The sequence below is a fragment of the Eubalaena glacialis genome, chromosome 14 (assembly GCF_028564815.1).
Source record: "Eubalaena glacialis isolate mEubGla1 chromosome 14, mEubGla1.1.hap2.+ XY, whole genome shotgun sequence".
NCBI lineage: Eukaryota > Metazoa > Chordata > Mammalia > Artiodactyla > Balaenidae > Eubalaena > Eubalaena glacialis.
The window spans coordinates 85,400,153-85,414,263 of record NC_083729.1 but is presented as its reverse complement, the minus strand read 5'-3'; the positions used below and the strand labels follow the sequence as shown (position 1 = coordinate 85,414,263).

The 14,111-nt window shown below is 36.8% G+C and overlaps 1 protein-coding gene across 1 annotated transcript in view; it reads left to right on the top strand.

Moving 5' to 3' along the window:
- Nucleotides 1–14,111, top strand: part of TMEM131 (transmembrane protein 131) — a 190,675-nt gene that overhangs the window by 52,187 nt on the left and 124,377 nt on the right. The window contains exons 2-3 of the mRNA XM_061210791.1: nt 316–377; nt 11,586–11,626. Of these exons, the coding sequence (XP_061066774.1) occupies nt 316–377; nt 11,586–11,626 (103 nt within the window). The remainder of the gene's footprint in view (nt 1–315; nt 378–11,585; nt 11,627–14,111) is intronic.

Genomic DNA, 14,111 nt, shown 5'->3' with positions numbered 1-14,111 from the left:
CTATCAGTGAAAATAATCAGCTGCATCTAGTTGAATTTTACTGTTTTGTGCTTTCTGGCAACATAGCAGGAGTAAATATTTTGTGAGTGGCTTACATAGCCTGTAGGTTGTTAAAAATACTTTCTAATTGGGTTGTATTGTTTTGGTTTCATAGTTACTAAAATCCTGAAGTATTAGTCAGATTTTTCTCTTCAACCATCACCATCAAGCAGTATATTTTCAAAATATTAAGTTGTAGTAATTAACTTTAAAAGATTTTATTTAAATGAAATTTATGTTCCCGTTAAGTGATAATATGTTTTGTTTCCTTCACAGCATTTATTCAGTCAGAGAGCATAATAGAAGTACTGCGTTTTGATGATGGAGGGCTTCTACAGGTAATTTTATTTTAAACTTGAAGAATTATCTCAGTGTCAAGCCTTGAATAACATCTGATTATTATTTTTCTTTTAAAACGTAACTGGTTCATAAGAAATATATTTTATGAGCTTCATATGCAGACAAGGCAGTAGAGTCATTGGTAATAATAAAAACCTCCTTAGCTGTATGGATTACCTTTTAAATAAAATATTTCTGGGGGATGTTGGGAGGTTAGGTGGGGAGAATCAGATCAGGAGCAGTGGAATTGGTGGTAAGCTCTATTAGTGTGGAGCCAGTGAGTGAAACACTGAATTCGGATGTTGGACCTCAAAATATTTATCTGGAAGAGAACTTCTCCAGAGGATATAAGTTCTGCAGATTTACATCTATATCATCCTTCCACTAGCCATTCTAAGCCATGTCTTTATATATATTATACATAAAATTAGAAAGTGTAATCTGATAAAAATCCTATTCTGCCTTTCAGATGTAGCTCACTTATCACTGTGAAGCCTATTTTAGTCTTCCCAGCTAAAAATCAGTTCTAGAATTTCAGAGCTGAAAGAGACAGTAAAAGCCATCTTAACCAACCCTGATTTTTGTGGCTGATTTTCTCCTTCCAAACTTTTTTCATATTCTATGCTTGTCTTACAGTACTCACCACCTTTGTAATAATAACATGTATTTTTAAATACCATGTTATTTGATAGCATGGCTGATAACTTTTTTATTCATGTTATATTCAGGGGAAGCCAAGGTTTAGATTAAGAAAGTTGCCCAAGATCCCATGACTTTGCAGTAATGGCACGGGTATTAGAATTCTGGTCTTCTCACTCCAGGTGTGATTGTTAGTCTCTTTGTTACATGATGCTGCCTATGGTGTATTTGTTTACTTACTTATAACTAAATACATGACTTAAATAGTTCTCCTGTAGCTTATAATAAAGGCAGGAAAGTGAAAATTAAAGTTAGATCAAGGCAATAGAGAAATAATTCTGCTAGGGACTTGGAATAAGATTTCTCTTTGTTTTTTAGCATAAATTTAGATTTCAGACACTAAGCCAAACAAAGTAAGCAAGGAAAAAAGTGATGGGTTGTAAGGTTCTTTTTCTCTGACAATGAAGCAAATAAATGTTTCGGATGAAAACTTTTTCCCTGTTTCTAAATTTTTAAATAAACTTATTATTCTACTTTTACATAAGAGATGTTGAGAAACACAGCAGGCAGTGGCTGCATGGTACTTGCAGAAAGTCTTTGTATGGCTTTTTATATTTTAAAAGTGAATAAAAACTGAAGATATATAATGATCTCTAGTTTTGTAAAACCACCGTGCTAGAAAATGATCTTAGTCTCTTGTTCTAGTTCTTTAATCTGTTGCAAGATGAGAACTTGGAGAACCTATAGAAATGACTGTTTTAAACATCTCCCTTTTGGTGATTTGCAGAATCTAGAGAGCAGGCAACTCAGGACTGAATTTCTAAACAATTCTCTGAGTGTAGTTGTCCTTTACTGTTTGAAAAAGGATTTATTATGTCCTTCAGGAACAAGTTGCAAGTTGATAATCCATTTTGAAAATTCTGAAGCTTGACATGCGTTTTTGCTGGGGGGAGGCTGTCAGTTCACGTCTAAAAGGACTTGGGTGTGGAAGAGCTCGTCAGCTGGGATGTCATTTGCTCATCCTCTTTGGATCTGCTGAAATGCTTGGACCAGAGCTTGGGGGAAGCCTCAGAGTTCTATAGCTAAGGTAATTTTAGACTGGAGTGTTAAGGGCAGGTATTACCACTGGTTACCTCAGCCACAGTGAAACCTCACTAAGCCTCCTGCAGAATGCCTAATGTTGAGATACTATATATAGTGGATTATATATCTGCAAGTAACAGAACATAAGACCCCTCTGAATAGAAATTTATAAAAATCATTCATTTTAATGTTGAAGAATGTTTCATAGGGACAACTGTTTTGATTTTGACATAATGTCATTCTTTCTGGCGATAATTTGCCAATAAGTTCAGCTATTTCTTAAACAGCTCCTAGTTTCTTGTGATTAGAAGTATGTTCATGTAGCATTTCTGTGGCAGAATATATATCGGGTTTCTCCAAATTAAATTAAAGCTAAAGCAGGGAGAGAGTCAAAGCAACAGCCTTATTTTACATTATTTAAAATTAGAATTTTGCTTGAGAGCATTCGTTTCCAGATTGTGGAATTTATGTTACATTCATGTGGCTTGGCTCATGGTGATTTTTTGAGTCCTAAAAATTAATTGATGATAAGTCAGTAAAAACTGTAAAAACATTAAAAATTTGCTAGAAAGTTTGGACTTGATTTCCTATTTTATTTTTAAAGAAAAGGAAAATGAGGCTCATAGAATATTCAGTTGCTAGAGCGAGAATCCAGCATCCAGTAAGTACCCAGCTTCCTGGTTCCAGAGCTCTTTCCAAGTATGATGCATGTGCATTTCTTTCCAGTGCATTCCATGCGTTATCACTAGTAATGTTAGGATATGATTAGAAATTGTAGCAATCCTCTTAGCCCATGTTTTCTTTAGTTGGTGTTTTGACCATTGTAATTCCTGCTTGGCAAGGCTACTAAGATTTGGTATATAGAATGTAGGAAGCTGAGTCAGTTCTTAAGGTGAGCAGACACTGAGGATTCTGCCTCAGGATCTTGCCGAGAACCCCAGCTGACACATATAATAAAGGATATCTATTAAGGAAGAGGGGTGTGGAAAAAACTATGGTAAACAACATACTTAACAGTGAAATGCTGAAAGTTTTATCTCTGAGATGAAGAATGGATCAAACAAAGATGCCCACTAAATACCACTTATATTCAACATCATGCTAGTTGTAGCCAATAAAGTAAGATAAGAACAACTACTGAAACTCGCGCACCTAGAGCCTGTGCTCTGCAACAAGAGAAGCCCGTGCATCGCAACAAAGAGTGGCCCCGGCTCACCGCAGCTGGAGGGAGCCCGCATATAGCAACGAAGACCCAACGCAGCCATAAATAAATAAATAAATAAATTTAAAAAATAAATAAAGACAAGAAAAAGAATTAAAAACTAAAAGGATTGGAAAGGAAGAAAAAAATGTTATGCACCTCAGATTATGATAGTTTATGGTGGTCATCCAAAGCATCTACAGATAAGTTACTAGATTCAATAAGCAATTTAGCAAGTTTGCAGGATAACAGTTGATACATAAAAAACAACTGCATTTCTTCGTTTATGTTGAGCCGCATGAATTATACCACTTCTATAGATCAGAAAAGGCAACAGAGTCTAGCCAGACTCACACATATATGGATACTTGATTTATGAATAAAGTGTCGCTGACGAATATTGGGGAAAGAAAATATTGGGGAACAGTCAATAAAGGGTGCTAGGACAAGTGAATATATGGGAGAAATAAAACTTTGACCTCACACCAATAACAAAAATAGTATAACAATTTTGGGACTCTGGAGTCTTTTGAAGGCTTATAGCTTCAAGCGGAAGTCTTGAGGTAAATTAAAGTAAAATATGGTCCATTTCAGCTCTTAGCCTAGAAGCAGTTACCCACCCTCACCCCCTGGCCCTGTGGCAAGCAGCTGTGCATGTTCATCAAACACCTTGCACACAGCTTGCAGAAGCCTGTGGGCAAAAAAGGATTCTGTCCTCCAAATATTGGGGATCCATGCCCTGATTGCTGCTTTTGATCACAGAGGTTTAGACAGAGAGGCAGGCGGCCATTGTTGTTGCAACTCCCCCATTGTTAAAAGTTCCTCACCCTGAAGTGAACCAGAAGATTTAAAGGGCTGACAACCTTCAAAAGCCACTGCATATATGGGGGAAATTAGAAAATCACTTTGAATGTTCAGGGAAAGGCCCAGGTTCATAAAACACCTGAGAAGACCTTAAGTTTACACCTCAGGCTTATCTTTGGCACAGACATAGCCTACATCATAAAACCAAAAACAATAAACAGAGGCAAACAGATAGCAAACTCTGGAAAAGGAGGAGAATCTGACACCCAGAGTTACTACATTATTAAATTCAAATATCCAGTTTTAAACAAAAAATCACAGTGTACAAAAAGAAACAAAGTATGGCTCATTCAAATGAAAAAATTAATCAACAGAAACTATCTCTGAAAAAGACCTGATGGCAGATCTGCTATACAAATTTGAAGTAGATCTACTTTAAAACAGTCATCTTAAAGTCATGCTCAAAGAACTAAAGGAAGATGTGAAGAAAATCAAGAAAACAACGTATGAATAAAATGGAAATATCAATAAAAAGATAGAAAACCTAAAAAGAAAACCAAAAGAGGGTGACACCATCAAGATGGCAGAGTAGGCAGCCCTAGCTCTCATTCTTATACAGAAACACTGACATAAAAGTAAATATTGGTACCAAAATACTTTGAAGAGAAATTCAGAATCCATCAAAGAAGCAGAAGTACCCCTAGAAAGGCACAAACTAAGAGCAGTCAGATTTTGCTGATAAGAAGAGTACTGACTTTTCTTTAATCTTTCATCTTTTTATTCCTCAGAATCGAGAATTTCCACTGTCTTATCTTCAAGTTTGATGATTCTTTCTTTTGCCTGCTCAAATCTGCCTTTGAATCGTTCTCATGAATTTTTCATTTCAGTTTTTGTACAGTATTTCAGTTTTGCAAGATGAATAACTTCTAGAGATCTAGTGTACAACATGACTGTAGTTATAATACTGTACTGTATACTTGAAATTTGCTAAGATAGTAGTTAATTGCTCTCACCAAAAAAAAAGTATATGAGGTGATCATTTCACAATGTATATGTATATCAAAACATCACATTGTACACCTTAAATATAAACAATTTTTATTTTCCAACTATACCTCAGTGAAGCTGGGGAAAAAAATTAAAAAGAAAATTGAGCTGAAAATACAATAACTGAAGTGAAAAATTCTCGATGCTGAGGAACAGAAAGATTAAAGAAAAGTCAGTAGCGCCTAAGACCATCAAGTGAACCAACATATGCATTGTGGGAGTCCTGAAAGGTAAAAAGAGAAAGAGACAGGGAGAATACTTGAAGAAATAATGGCTGAAAATGTCACAAATTAATGAAAGACATGAATATAAGCATCCAAGAAGCTCAATGAACTCCAAGTAAGATGAACTCAGAGACTCATACTGGGACATGTTAAATCAGACCTTAAAAAGGCAAAATCTTGAAAGCAACAAGAGCAACGGGACTCATCACATAAAAAGGATCCTCGGTAAGTTATTAAGAGATTTCTCATCACAAACTTTGGAGACCAGAAAGCAGTGGACCCATATATTCAAAGTATTAGAAGGAAAAAACTATCAACCAAGAATCCTGTAACTGGCGAAACTGTTCTTCAAAAGTGAGGGAGAAATTAAGACATTCCCACATAAACAAAAGCTGAGGAAGCTCATTACCATTAGACCTGCCTTGCAAGAAATGCTGAAGGGAGTCCTGCAGGTAAAAATGAGAGAACACTAGACAACAATGTAAAGCCATATGAAGAAATAAAGATCACAGTAAAAGTAAATACATGGGCAGTTTAAAAGTTGGTATTATTGTAACAATGGTTGGAAACTCCACTTTTTGTTTTCTACAAGATTTGAGACTAATACATTAAAAAAAAATAGTCTAAAAGCAAGGATTATTGTCACTTTGGTTTGTAACTCCACATTTGTTTTCTATATAATTTAAAGACTAATGTACTTAAAAGAATTATTAGTTTGTTTTTGGTTACAAAAAGAAGAAATTCTGTGACATTAACAACCAAAAGAAGTAGGGATGGAGCTGTAAAGAAGTACACATTGAGTGTGATTGAGTTAAATCTGATAAAAATTCAAATTAGAGTGTTATAACTTTAGGATGTTAGATTAATCCCCATGGTAACCACAAAGAAAATAATATAGGAAATACACAAAATGAATTTAAACATTTCACTACCAAAAAATCAACTAAACCAAAAGATGACAGGACTACAGGAAATGAGGGACGAAAACAGTATAAGGCATATAGAAAACAAATAGCAAAATGACAGAATTAAGTATACTATTGAAGCTGAGCTGGTAGGAACTCAAACAAGTTTGTTGTAGATTTAAGATATAAATTATAATCTCCAGGGTAACCACTAAGAAAATAATGTAAAATATACATAAAAGGAAATGATTGGCCAACTTCAGCTTGTGTAAGCTAAAAGAAGTCAGTTTTAGGCATATGCAGTCTTATCAAGGGTATGTCGGGAATTCCCTGGTGGTTCAGTGGTTAGGGCTCCACACTTTCACTCCTGAGGGCACGGGTTCAATCCCTGGTTGGGGAACTAAGATCCCGCAAGCCACAAAGCCAAAAAAAAAAAAAAAAAAAGGATATGTTGTAATAAGTGTGTAATAATTACAGATAAGAGCACAAGATTTGAATTCTGACATATACTGTTTGATCCTGGACTGGTAAATATAATTTGAGTGTCTCCAGTGTATTAAGAACTGCAAGGACCACTAGAGATAGAGAGAGTTGTGGCAGTTATGCACTTTGAATTATAATGTAAGGAGATGTTATTACAAATGAAAATTAAATTATTGATATGTCTTTATAAAATTCAGATTACAGTAGGGTTTTCAGTCTTGGCAATATTTATATTTTGGACCAGCTAATTCCTTGCTGGGAGATGAGGAAAGAAGACTGTTTTATGTGTTGTAGGGTGTTTAGCAGCATCCCTGGCCTCTACCCTCTAGATGCCAGTAGCCCTTTCAGTTGCAACCATCAAAAATGTCTCTAGACATTGCCAAATGCCCCGGAGGACAAAATTGCCCCCAATTGGAACCACTAGGTTATAGGGATAAACTTATATATTATTTTTGTGATAAGAGAATTTAATACTGTTTGAGAATATACCACATACTTATTTTTGCAGAGTCTTTTCCATTTGAGTGGAAGAATAGTTCATTTTCCTCCTTTATATCCCTTTGGGGTGCTCTCTGAGAGAGAGTGTGCTCAGACTGGTCTGGAATGTGGAGCCTAGCGGTGAGCTAGGCTGAGACTGGAGCCCTTAAATGCAACAGAAGAATGGAGTCTGAATTGTGGGTGGGAATTGTGCTTATCTTTGTAGATGCACAGTGAAAAGATCATTTGCAATATGTCAAGCGTTACCAACTTTAAGTATCTGTGATTCAGTGAAGTTTACTTTGAAATATTGTAGGTATGTCTTATATTTGATAGAAGATACAGAAATACATGGCACAGGCATTTTCTAGGGCCCTGAGTACTCCTGACAGACCCTTATCTCTGAGCATAAAGTTCAAAGGTTTCCGCTAATCATGTGGTGAAAAAGGAAATCTCAGTCTCTTCTAGGGATTGCTTCATAGTTTGGTGAGCTGACCATCTTTTTTCATGTGCTTACTGGCCATTTATTTTTCTTTAAGTGATTTGCCTCCTGTTCTTTGCTTATATTTCAATCACAATATTCTTTTCCCCAGTTTCTTTATTTTTCTTTCTTTTTGCTGTTCAGTTACAAAAATACTTACATAAATAGCAAATCTTTTCATTGTTACTAATGTAACCCTTTTTTTGCTTGATTTTTCTCTTCTTTTCTGGGGGGGTGGGGTGGGAGGAGGCATTTACCTTGTTTATTTTTGCTCATTCTTCGGCTTTCAACATTTTTGCATCATTTTGTGTTAGGTATTTACAGTCTATAGTTGGGCTTTGTTTTTTCGACATGATCCTTTTGTCTTTCTTAACAGACGAGTTTATCTCATTTAATCATGCTATATGTGTGCTTAATCTATTCCATCTAATTTTTATGCTTTCCTTTTTGTTTTCTCTCAATTTCGGGGCTTAAGTTTCAGATACGTATTTAAGATATGTTTAAACCTTCATTTCTCAAATTACTTCAGAAACAAAATAGTGTCTATTGTGATCTTTCCTTTTCTCTCAATATTTAGGGTTGTGCTGAGATTTTTATTCTTATTATAGTTAAATGACTTTTCTGTTTTGTGGCTTATACTTCAAAAACAACATTTACTTTCTGCTTTTCTAACCTTATTTCCACAGTTCCTTTACTGTATCTGCTTATCTTTCACAAGACAGCTTCCTCATTTGCAGTTCTTCATGAGTAATCATCTTGGCCGGATTGTCTTCATGAAGATATTTTTTTCCCCTCCAGAAAGTATACATGGGTGCTACACTTCCTGAGTCTCCTTTCTGTCAGCTCCAGATGGGGACTACAGTTTGGCATGTCCTAGAATTCTTAGGTTGTACTTTTTATTGAAGTAAAAGTGACACATAGTAAACTGTGCATGTTTAAAGTGTACGATTTGGAAAGTTCGACATATTATACACCTGTGAAAGCATTACTGCAATCAAGATAATAAATATATGTATCCATGGCCCCCAAAAGTTTACTTGTGACCCTTGGTAATCCCTCTACCCTCACTCTCCATCTCTAGGCAACCACTGATTTGCTTTCTGACACCATCAGTTTATACTTTAAATCATTTTATATAAATAGAATCATATAGAATGTACTTTTTGGGAATTTGACTCAGCATGATTATTTTAAGAGTTATCAATGTTGTTGCATGTATCAGTAGTTCATTCCTTTTTCCCCATTCACGTGTTATTTTCTGTTCTTTTAAAAATATTTTTTCTAAAATAATAAAGAAATATTGAGTAGAGAAAAAGAAAGGTTCCTAGTCTTTGAGTTTACTCTTTCTTTATTGCTGAGTAGTATTCTACTGTTCTATCCCATACCACAATTCATGTGTCACTTCATCTGTTGACGGAAATTTGGGTTGTTCCAGTACTGACCTATTACAAATAAAGCTGCCATAAACATTCATGTATAAGTCTTTGTATGGACTTATGCTTTTGTTTCCCTTGGGCAAATATCTCAGAGTGGTCATATGGTGGGTGTTTTAAGTTTAACTTGTAAGAAATTGCCAAACTTCTTCTAAAATGGTGATTCTGTTTTACATTCCCGCCAGCAGTGTATGAAAGTTCCAGTTACTACACATTCTTGCCAGCCCTTAGTATGGTCAGTCTTTTCCATTTTGGACATGATTGTAGGTTGTAGTGTATCGTTGAAGTTTAAATTTGCTTTCCCTTGATAACTGGTGCTGAGCATCTTCTCATGTGCTTAACTGACATTTCTAGAATTGCTCATTTTTAAAAATTGGGTGGTTTTCTTATTATTCAGATTCGTAAGTTCTTCATATGTTCAAGATACAAGTCCTTCATCAAATAGGTGATTTGCAAATATTTTCTCTCAGTATGTGGTTTGCCTTTTCATTTTCATAGCAATGTCTTTTGGTGAGCGTATTTTTAAAAATTTGATGAAGTCCAATCCATCAGTTTTTTCTTTTATGACTAGTGTTTTTATTGTCCTGTTCATGAAATCTTTGTCTGTTTGAATGTTGCAAATATAATCTATTTTTTTTGTCGAAGCTTTATAATTTTAGTTTTTATGCTTAGCACTATGATTTATCTAAAATTAATTTGAGTGCATGGTGTGATACAAGGGTAAGGGTTCATTTTCCCCCAAGCTTTGTCCAGTTGTTCCAGCACCATTTGTTGAAAAGATACATGTTTCTCTACTGAATTACACTGATGCCCTTGTTGAAAATCAAGTTGACTATAAATGTGTGAGTTCATTTCTGAGTTTTCTCCAGTTCTATTGATCTGTTTTGTCTGTCTTTATACTGGTGCCACACTGTCTTGATTGCTATAGCTTTTTTTTCTATTGTAGTAAAATATGCATAACATAAAATTACAATTTTAACCATTTTTAAGTGTACATTTCAGTGGCATTAAGTACATTCGCATTTGTTTCTGCATCACCACCATCTGGCTCCAGACCTTTTATTTTCATCCCAAACTGAAACTGTGTGCCCATTAAACAGTTCCCCATTTCCCCTACTGCAGCCCCTGGCAACCAGCATTCTACTGTCTGTCTCTATGAATTTGTCTACTCTAAGTACCTCATGTAAATGGAATCATATAGTTTTTGTCCTTTTGTGACTGGCTTGTTTCATTTAGTCTAAGTGTAGATTTAGTTTTCAGGGTTCATCCATGTTGTAGCATATGTCAGAATTTCCTTCCTTTTCAAGGCTGAATAATATTCTTTTGTATGTATACACCACATTTTGTTTCTTCATTTATTCATCAGTAGGCGTTTGCGTAGCTTCCATGCTTTGCAGTTGTGAATAATGCTGCTGTGAACATGGATATCTGAATAACTGTTGAGTCCCTGCTCTCTGCATTCAGTTCTTTGGGGTATAAACCTAGAAGTGTGATTGCTGGATCTTCTAATCCATATCCTACACTACAGCCAAAGTAATGTCTTTAACACTTAAATCATCTAGACCATGTCTGTGTCTCTGTTTCTCTCCTACAACTTCAGTCCCGTTGTACTGCATTTAGAGTACAACACAATCCAGACTTCTTAGCATGGCTTCTTACCAGGGCACAACATAACAGGGTGCTGCCTCACCTCCAACCTCATTTCTGCTTCTCTCCCGCTTCTCACTAAACTCCAGCCAAATAGACCTGCCGTCTGTTTCTTGAGCATCCAGGCTCTTTCCTGTACTAGGACCTTTGCACGTGCTGTTTTCTCCACCACCACACAATCCCACCTCCAAACACAGCTCTTCTTTATCCTTTAGGTTTCAGTATAAATGTTATCTCTTCAGACAGGGCTTCCCTCATGACATATTTAAGCATGTCACCTATTTATTCTCTTTCATAGCGTCTTTCCAATTTTTCCAAAGTCCTTTATTCAATGTATAAACACATATTTATTTAGTGTTAAAATAACTGACTCCCCCTACCCCTACCCCACCCCATACCTCAAGCTCCATGGTGGCAGGAACCATAGTAGACCAGCACCTGCACACAGTTGGGAAGGAGTGAACAGTGAGAGACACGTGTAGCCTCACAAAGTAATTGGAAAGAGGACTCTTCTCATAGGATGTATTGGTTTGGCAAGCTTCTAAAAATCAGTCCTATTACTTTGCATTACTTCCATGTGTGTTTAAAATTTAATCCAAATTATTCTCTCATTTGAATTATATGGTGTGACAAATCATTTCATATGATTTAGGGATCAGGTTTAACCTGAAAGTAAGTATAAGGTCAAAGTTGAAACTGTAATAAAATATGTTGGATATTCTGTATGTCTGTAGTATAAAGATTTGGTTTCCGTGTTTTCACCATTGTTTTCTTCCTTCACAGACTGAGACAACACTTGGACTCAGTTCATACCAACAGAAAAGGTAAGGCAGTAATAGGTATATATATATTTTTTAATGTATAAAATTTTATGTATTTAGTAAGATACTGACATACTTTTAGGTCTTTCTGTGGGATTCCTGCTCTCCGTTTTCCCCATACTTTTTTTGGTGAGGAGGGAAAACAAATAGTAAATCACATTATATCATGTATTTCAAGTATTGTGTATGGAAGACCAAGTTTAAATCTGAATTTGCATGTCGTGCATTGTGTAGCATTCCTTCCGCATCACATGCAGAGGGGTTTACTTGTAGCTGAAACTCCCCTTGCTTTGGAAGAGTTTCGGCTTTATATCTCCCAGTGACCTCTCCCGTGGTCCTCCCCGCTTCTTATGGACTGAGCAGTGCTGCCCTCAGTTGTCATCAAGGGTCTACCTGCAGTCCCCTGGCAGAGGAAGTTACCGTAAAAGGAGAGATGATTCTGATTACAGGAGACCCTAACTGGTTGTCTTGTTGATCCCCCATGTTTGACACATGAGGACTCTGAGATTCTTAGAACCAAGGTTAGACTGGCAGGGTTTCAGGTGGAATTCATTATCTTCTGATCACCAGCCCCGTGTTGCATTCCCTTTGATATTCTTATATCAAATATGGAATCCTTCAGTGTTCGCTGTATTTTCTCTCTTTAGCCAGAAGAGCCATATAGAGTTAGTTAAGAATGAGGGGAAATGCTGTGAAAGAGGCATAGGGGAGCCAGTGGAGGCACATGAAGGAAAGTAGTCGTGATGGAGCTTACATGGTAGGGAAGAGAGGTGAGAGTCTGCACAGTCTGCTCTGTGCTGGGGCTGTGGATACACTCCCTGCCTTGAGACGTCTTGAAGGACAGTAGAGACACAGCTTCTGATGAGGTTATAATGCATATGTGTTGATGAAATGACAAAGGCAATCTGCTCTCTGAAAGAAGGCAGCTCACTTGAAGAGTATATTATAATCCAATGATAGAAGCCTCAGGGCTTAGTTGTAGGGGATCAGGTACCTGACACACATGGGTGTGCCTCACATGGTGTCTCACTTTCATCATCAAAACAGTCCACAAGGCCTAAGGCACAGCTGAGGTGAAGTTAGCCTCTGACTGCAGCTCCTGGTCTCCACTACTGGCTGCCTCTACCAGCTTCTCCTTGGGGGTACCCCCGTTTCTGCTGAGCGTTAGAGATTGCTGAGACGGACACTTTGTGGCTTTTGAGCTCCTGTGGTCATTTCTGCACCAATTTCTGACTTCTTGTGCTCCCCCGTTGTATGGTCCATTTGCTGCCCTGTGACTTTTCTAGTAAGCCAAGAGATTCAGCCCCATCCTTTCTTGTGTTGCCTAGACATGATCTCCTGAGTGAAAACTCTCATTCTGTAAGTGAAACGTAACTTGCTCCAGGGAAATTTATATCATGAAAAGCTTAGTTACAAAATGATTCTGTAGCTAATGGTGGCGAAGCTAGTCTCTGGCGACCATTTGGTCCCTCTCCACCACAACTGTTACTATCTGCTTCAGCCCCAAGGGCTTCCAGGACATTCTGCAAAGAAAAGAGCTGCTGCTTTCACGAGCTCAGGATTGTGGGAAGTAAAACTATGAAAGAATTTTCCAAGATACTCTTTTTTATATTTCTCTCCTACCTTCTGGTTCACCCTTTCTAATTTGTTTTAATACAGTTATCAATTACATGATAATATTTTGTTTAAAAAGATGCCAGCTACATAATATAATGGTGGATAATGTGCACATAGTGTTCCATCAGTGTTTATTTTAGTTGAACACCAAAATGTTATAATGAGTACCAGTAATGATTTAATATTTGGGGACGTGAGGCCACCTTTTATGAATGTCTTTTCCTAGGGTTGTGGAGCCCTATGGTGGGAGATTAGGAATTAAAGAGACCTGAGTTCTGTGTTCACCAGATGTGTAGCCTGGAGAAAAACTATTTAACTGCTCTGAGCATGATTTTCATTTGCATACTGGGGAAGATCATTTCTCGGCCTGATGTATCTTATATGTGATATAAGGTTATGCATTATATAAGGTTGCTGTAAGGACCAAATGAGAGACTTATTTGGGTAACAGTAGTTTGCAAATATTAAAATGTTACATAAGTTGTGGGTGTTTGTTAATTTATTTGTTCAGTCATTCAGCAAATATTTACTGGAATCTTGACATACACCAGGCATTGTTCTAAGAATTAGTGATTCAGTCATTGTGTTTGTTATCTATTGCTGTGTAATAAATTACCTCCAAACCTAGAAGCTTAAAACAGCAGACATTTATTATTTTTCTGTTTCTGTGAGTGAGAAATTTGGGAACAGCTCTGCTAAGTAGTTGTGGCTCAGGGTCTCTCGTGAGATTTCAGCCAAGACATCAACCGAAGCTGCAGTCATCTGAAGGCCTGGGCCCGGTGGGTCCTCTCCAAGATGGCTCACTCACATACCATTAGCAGAAGGCCTCAGTTCCTTACTGGCTGTTGGCAGGAGACCTTAGTTCTTTGCC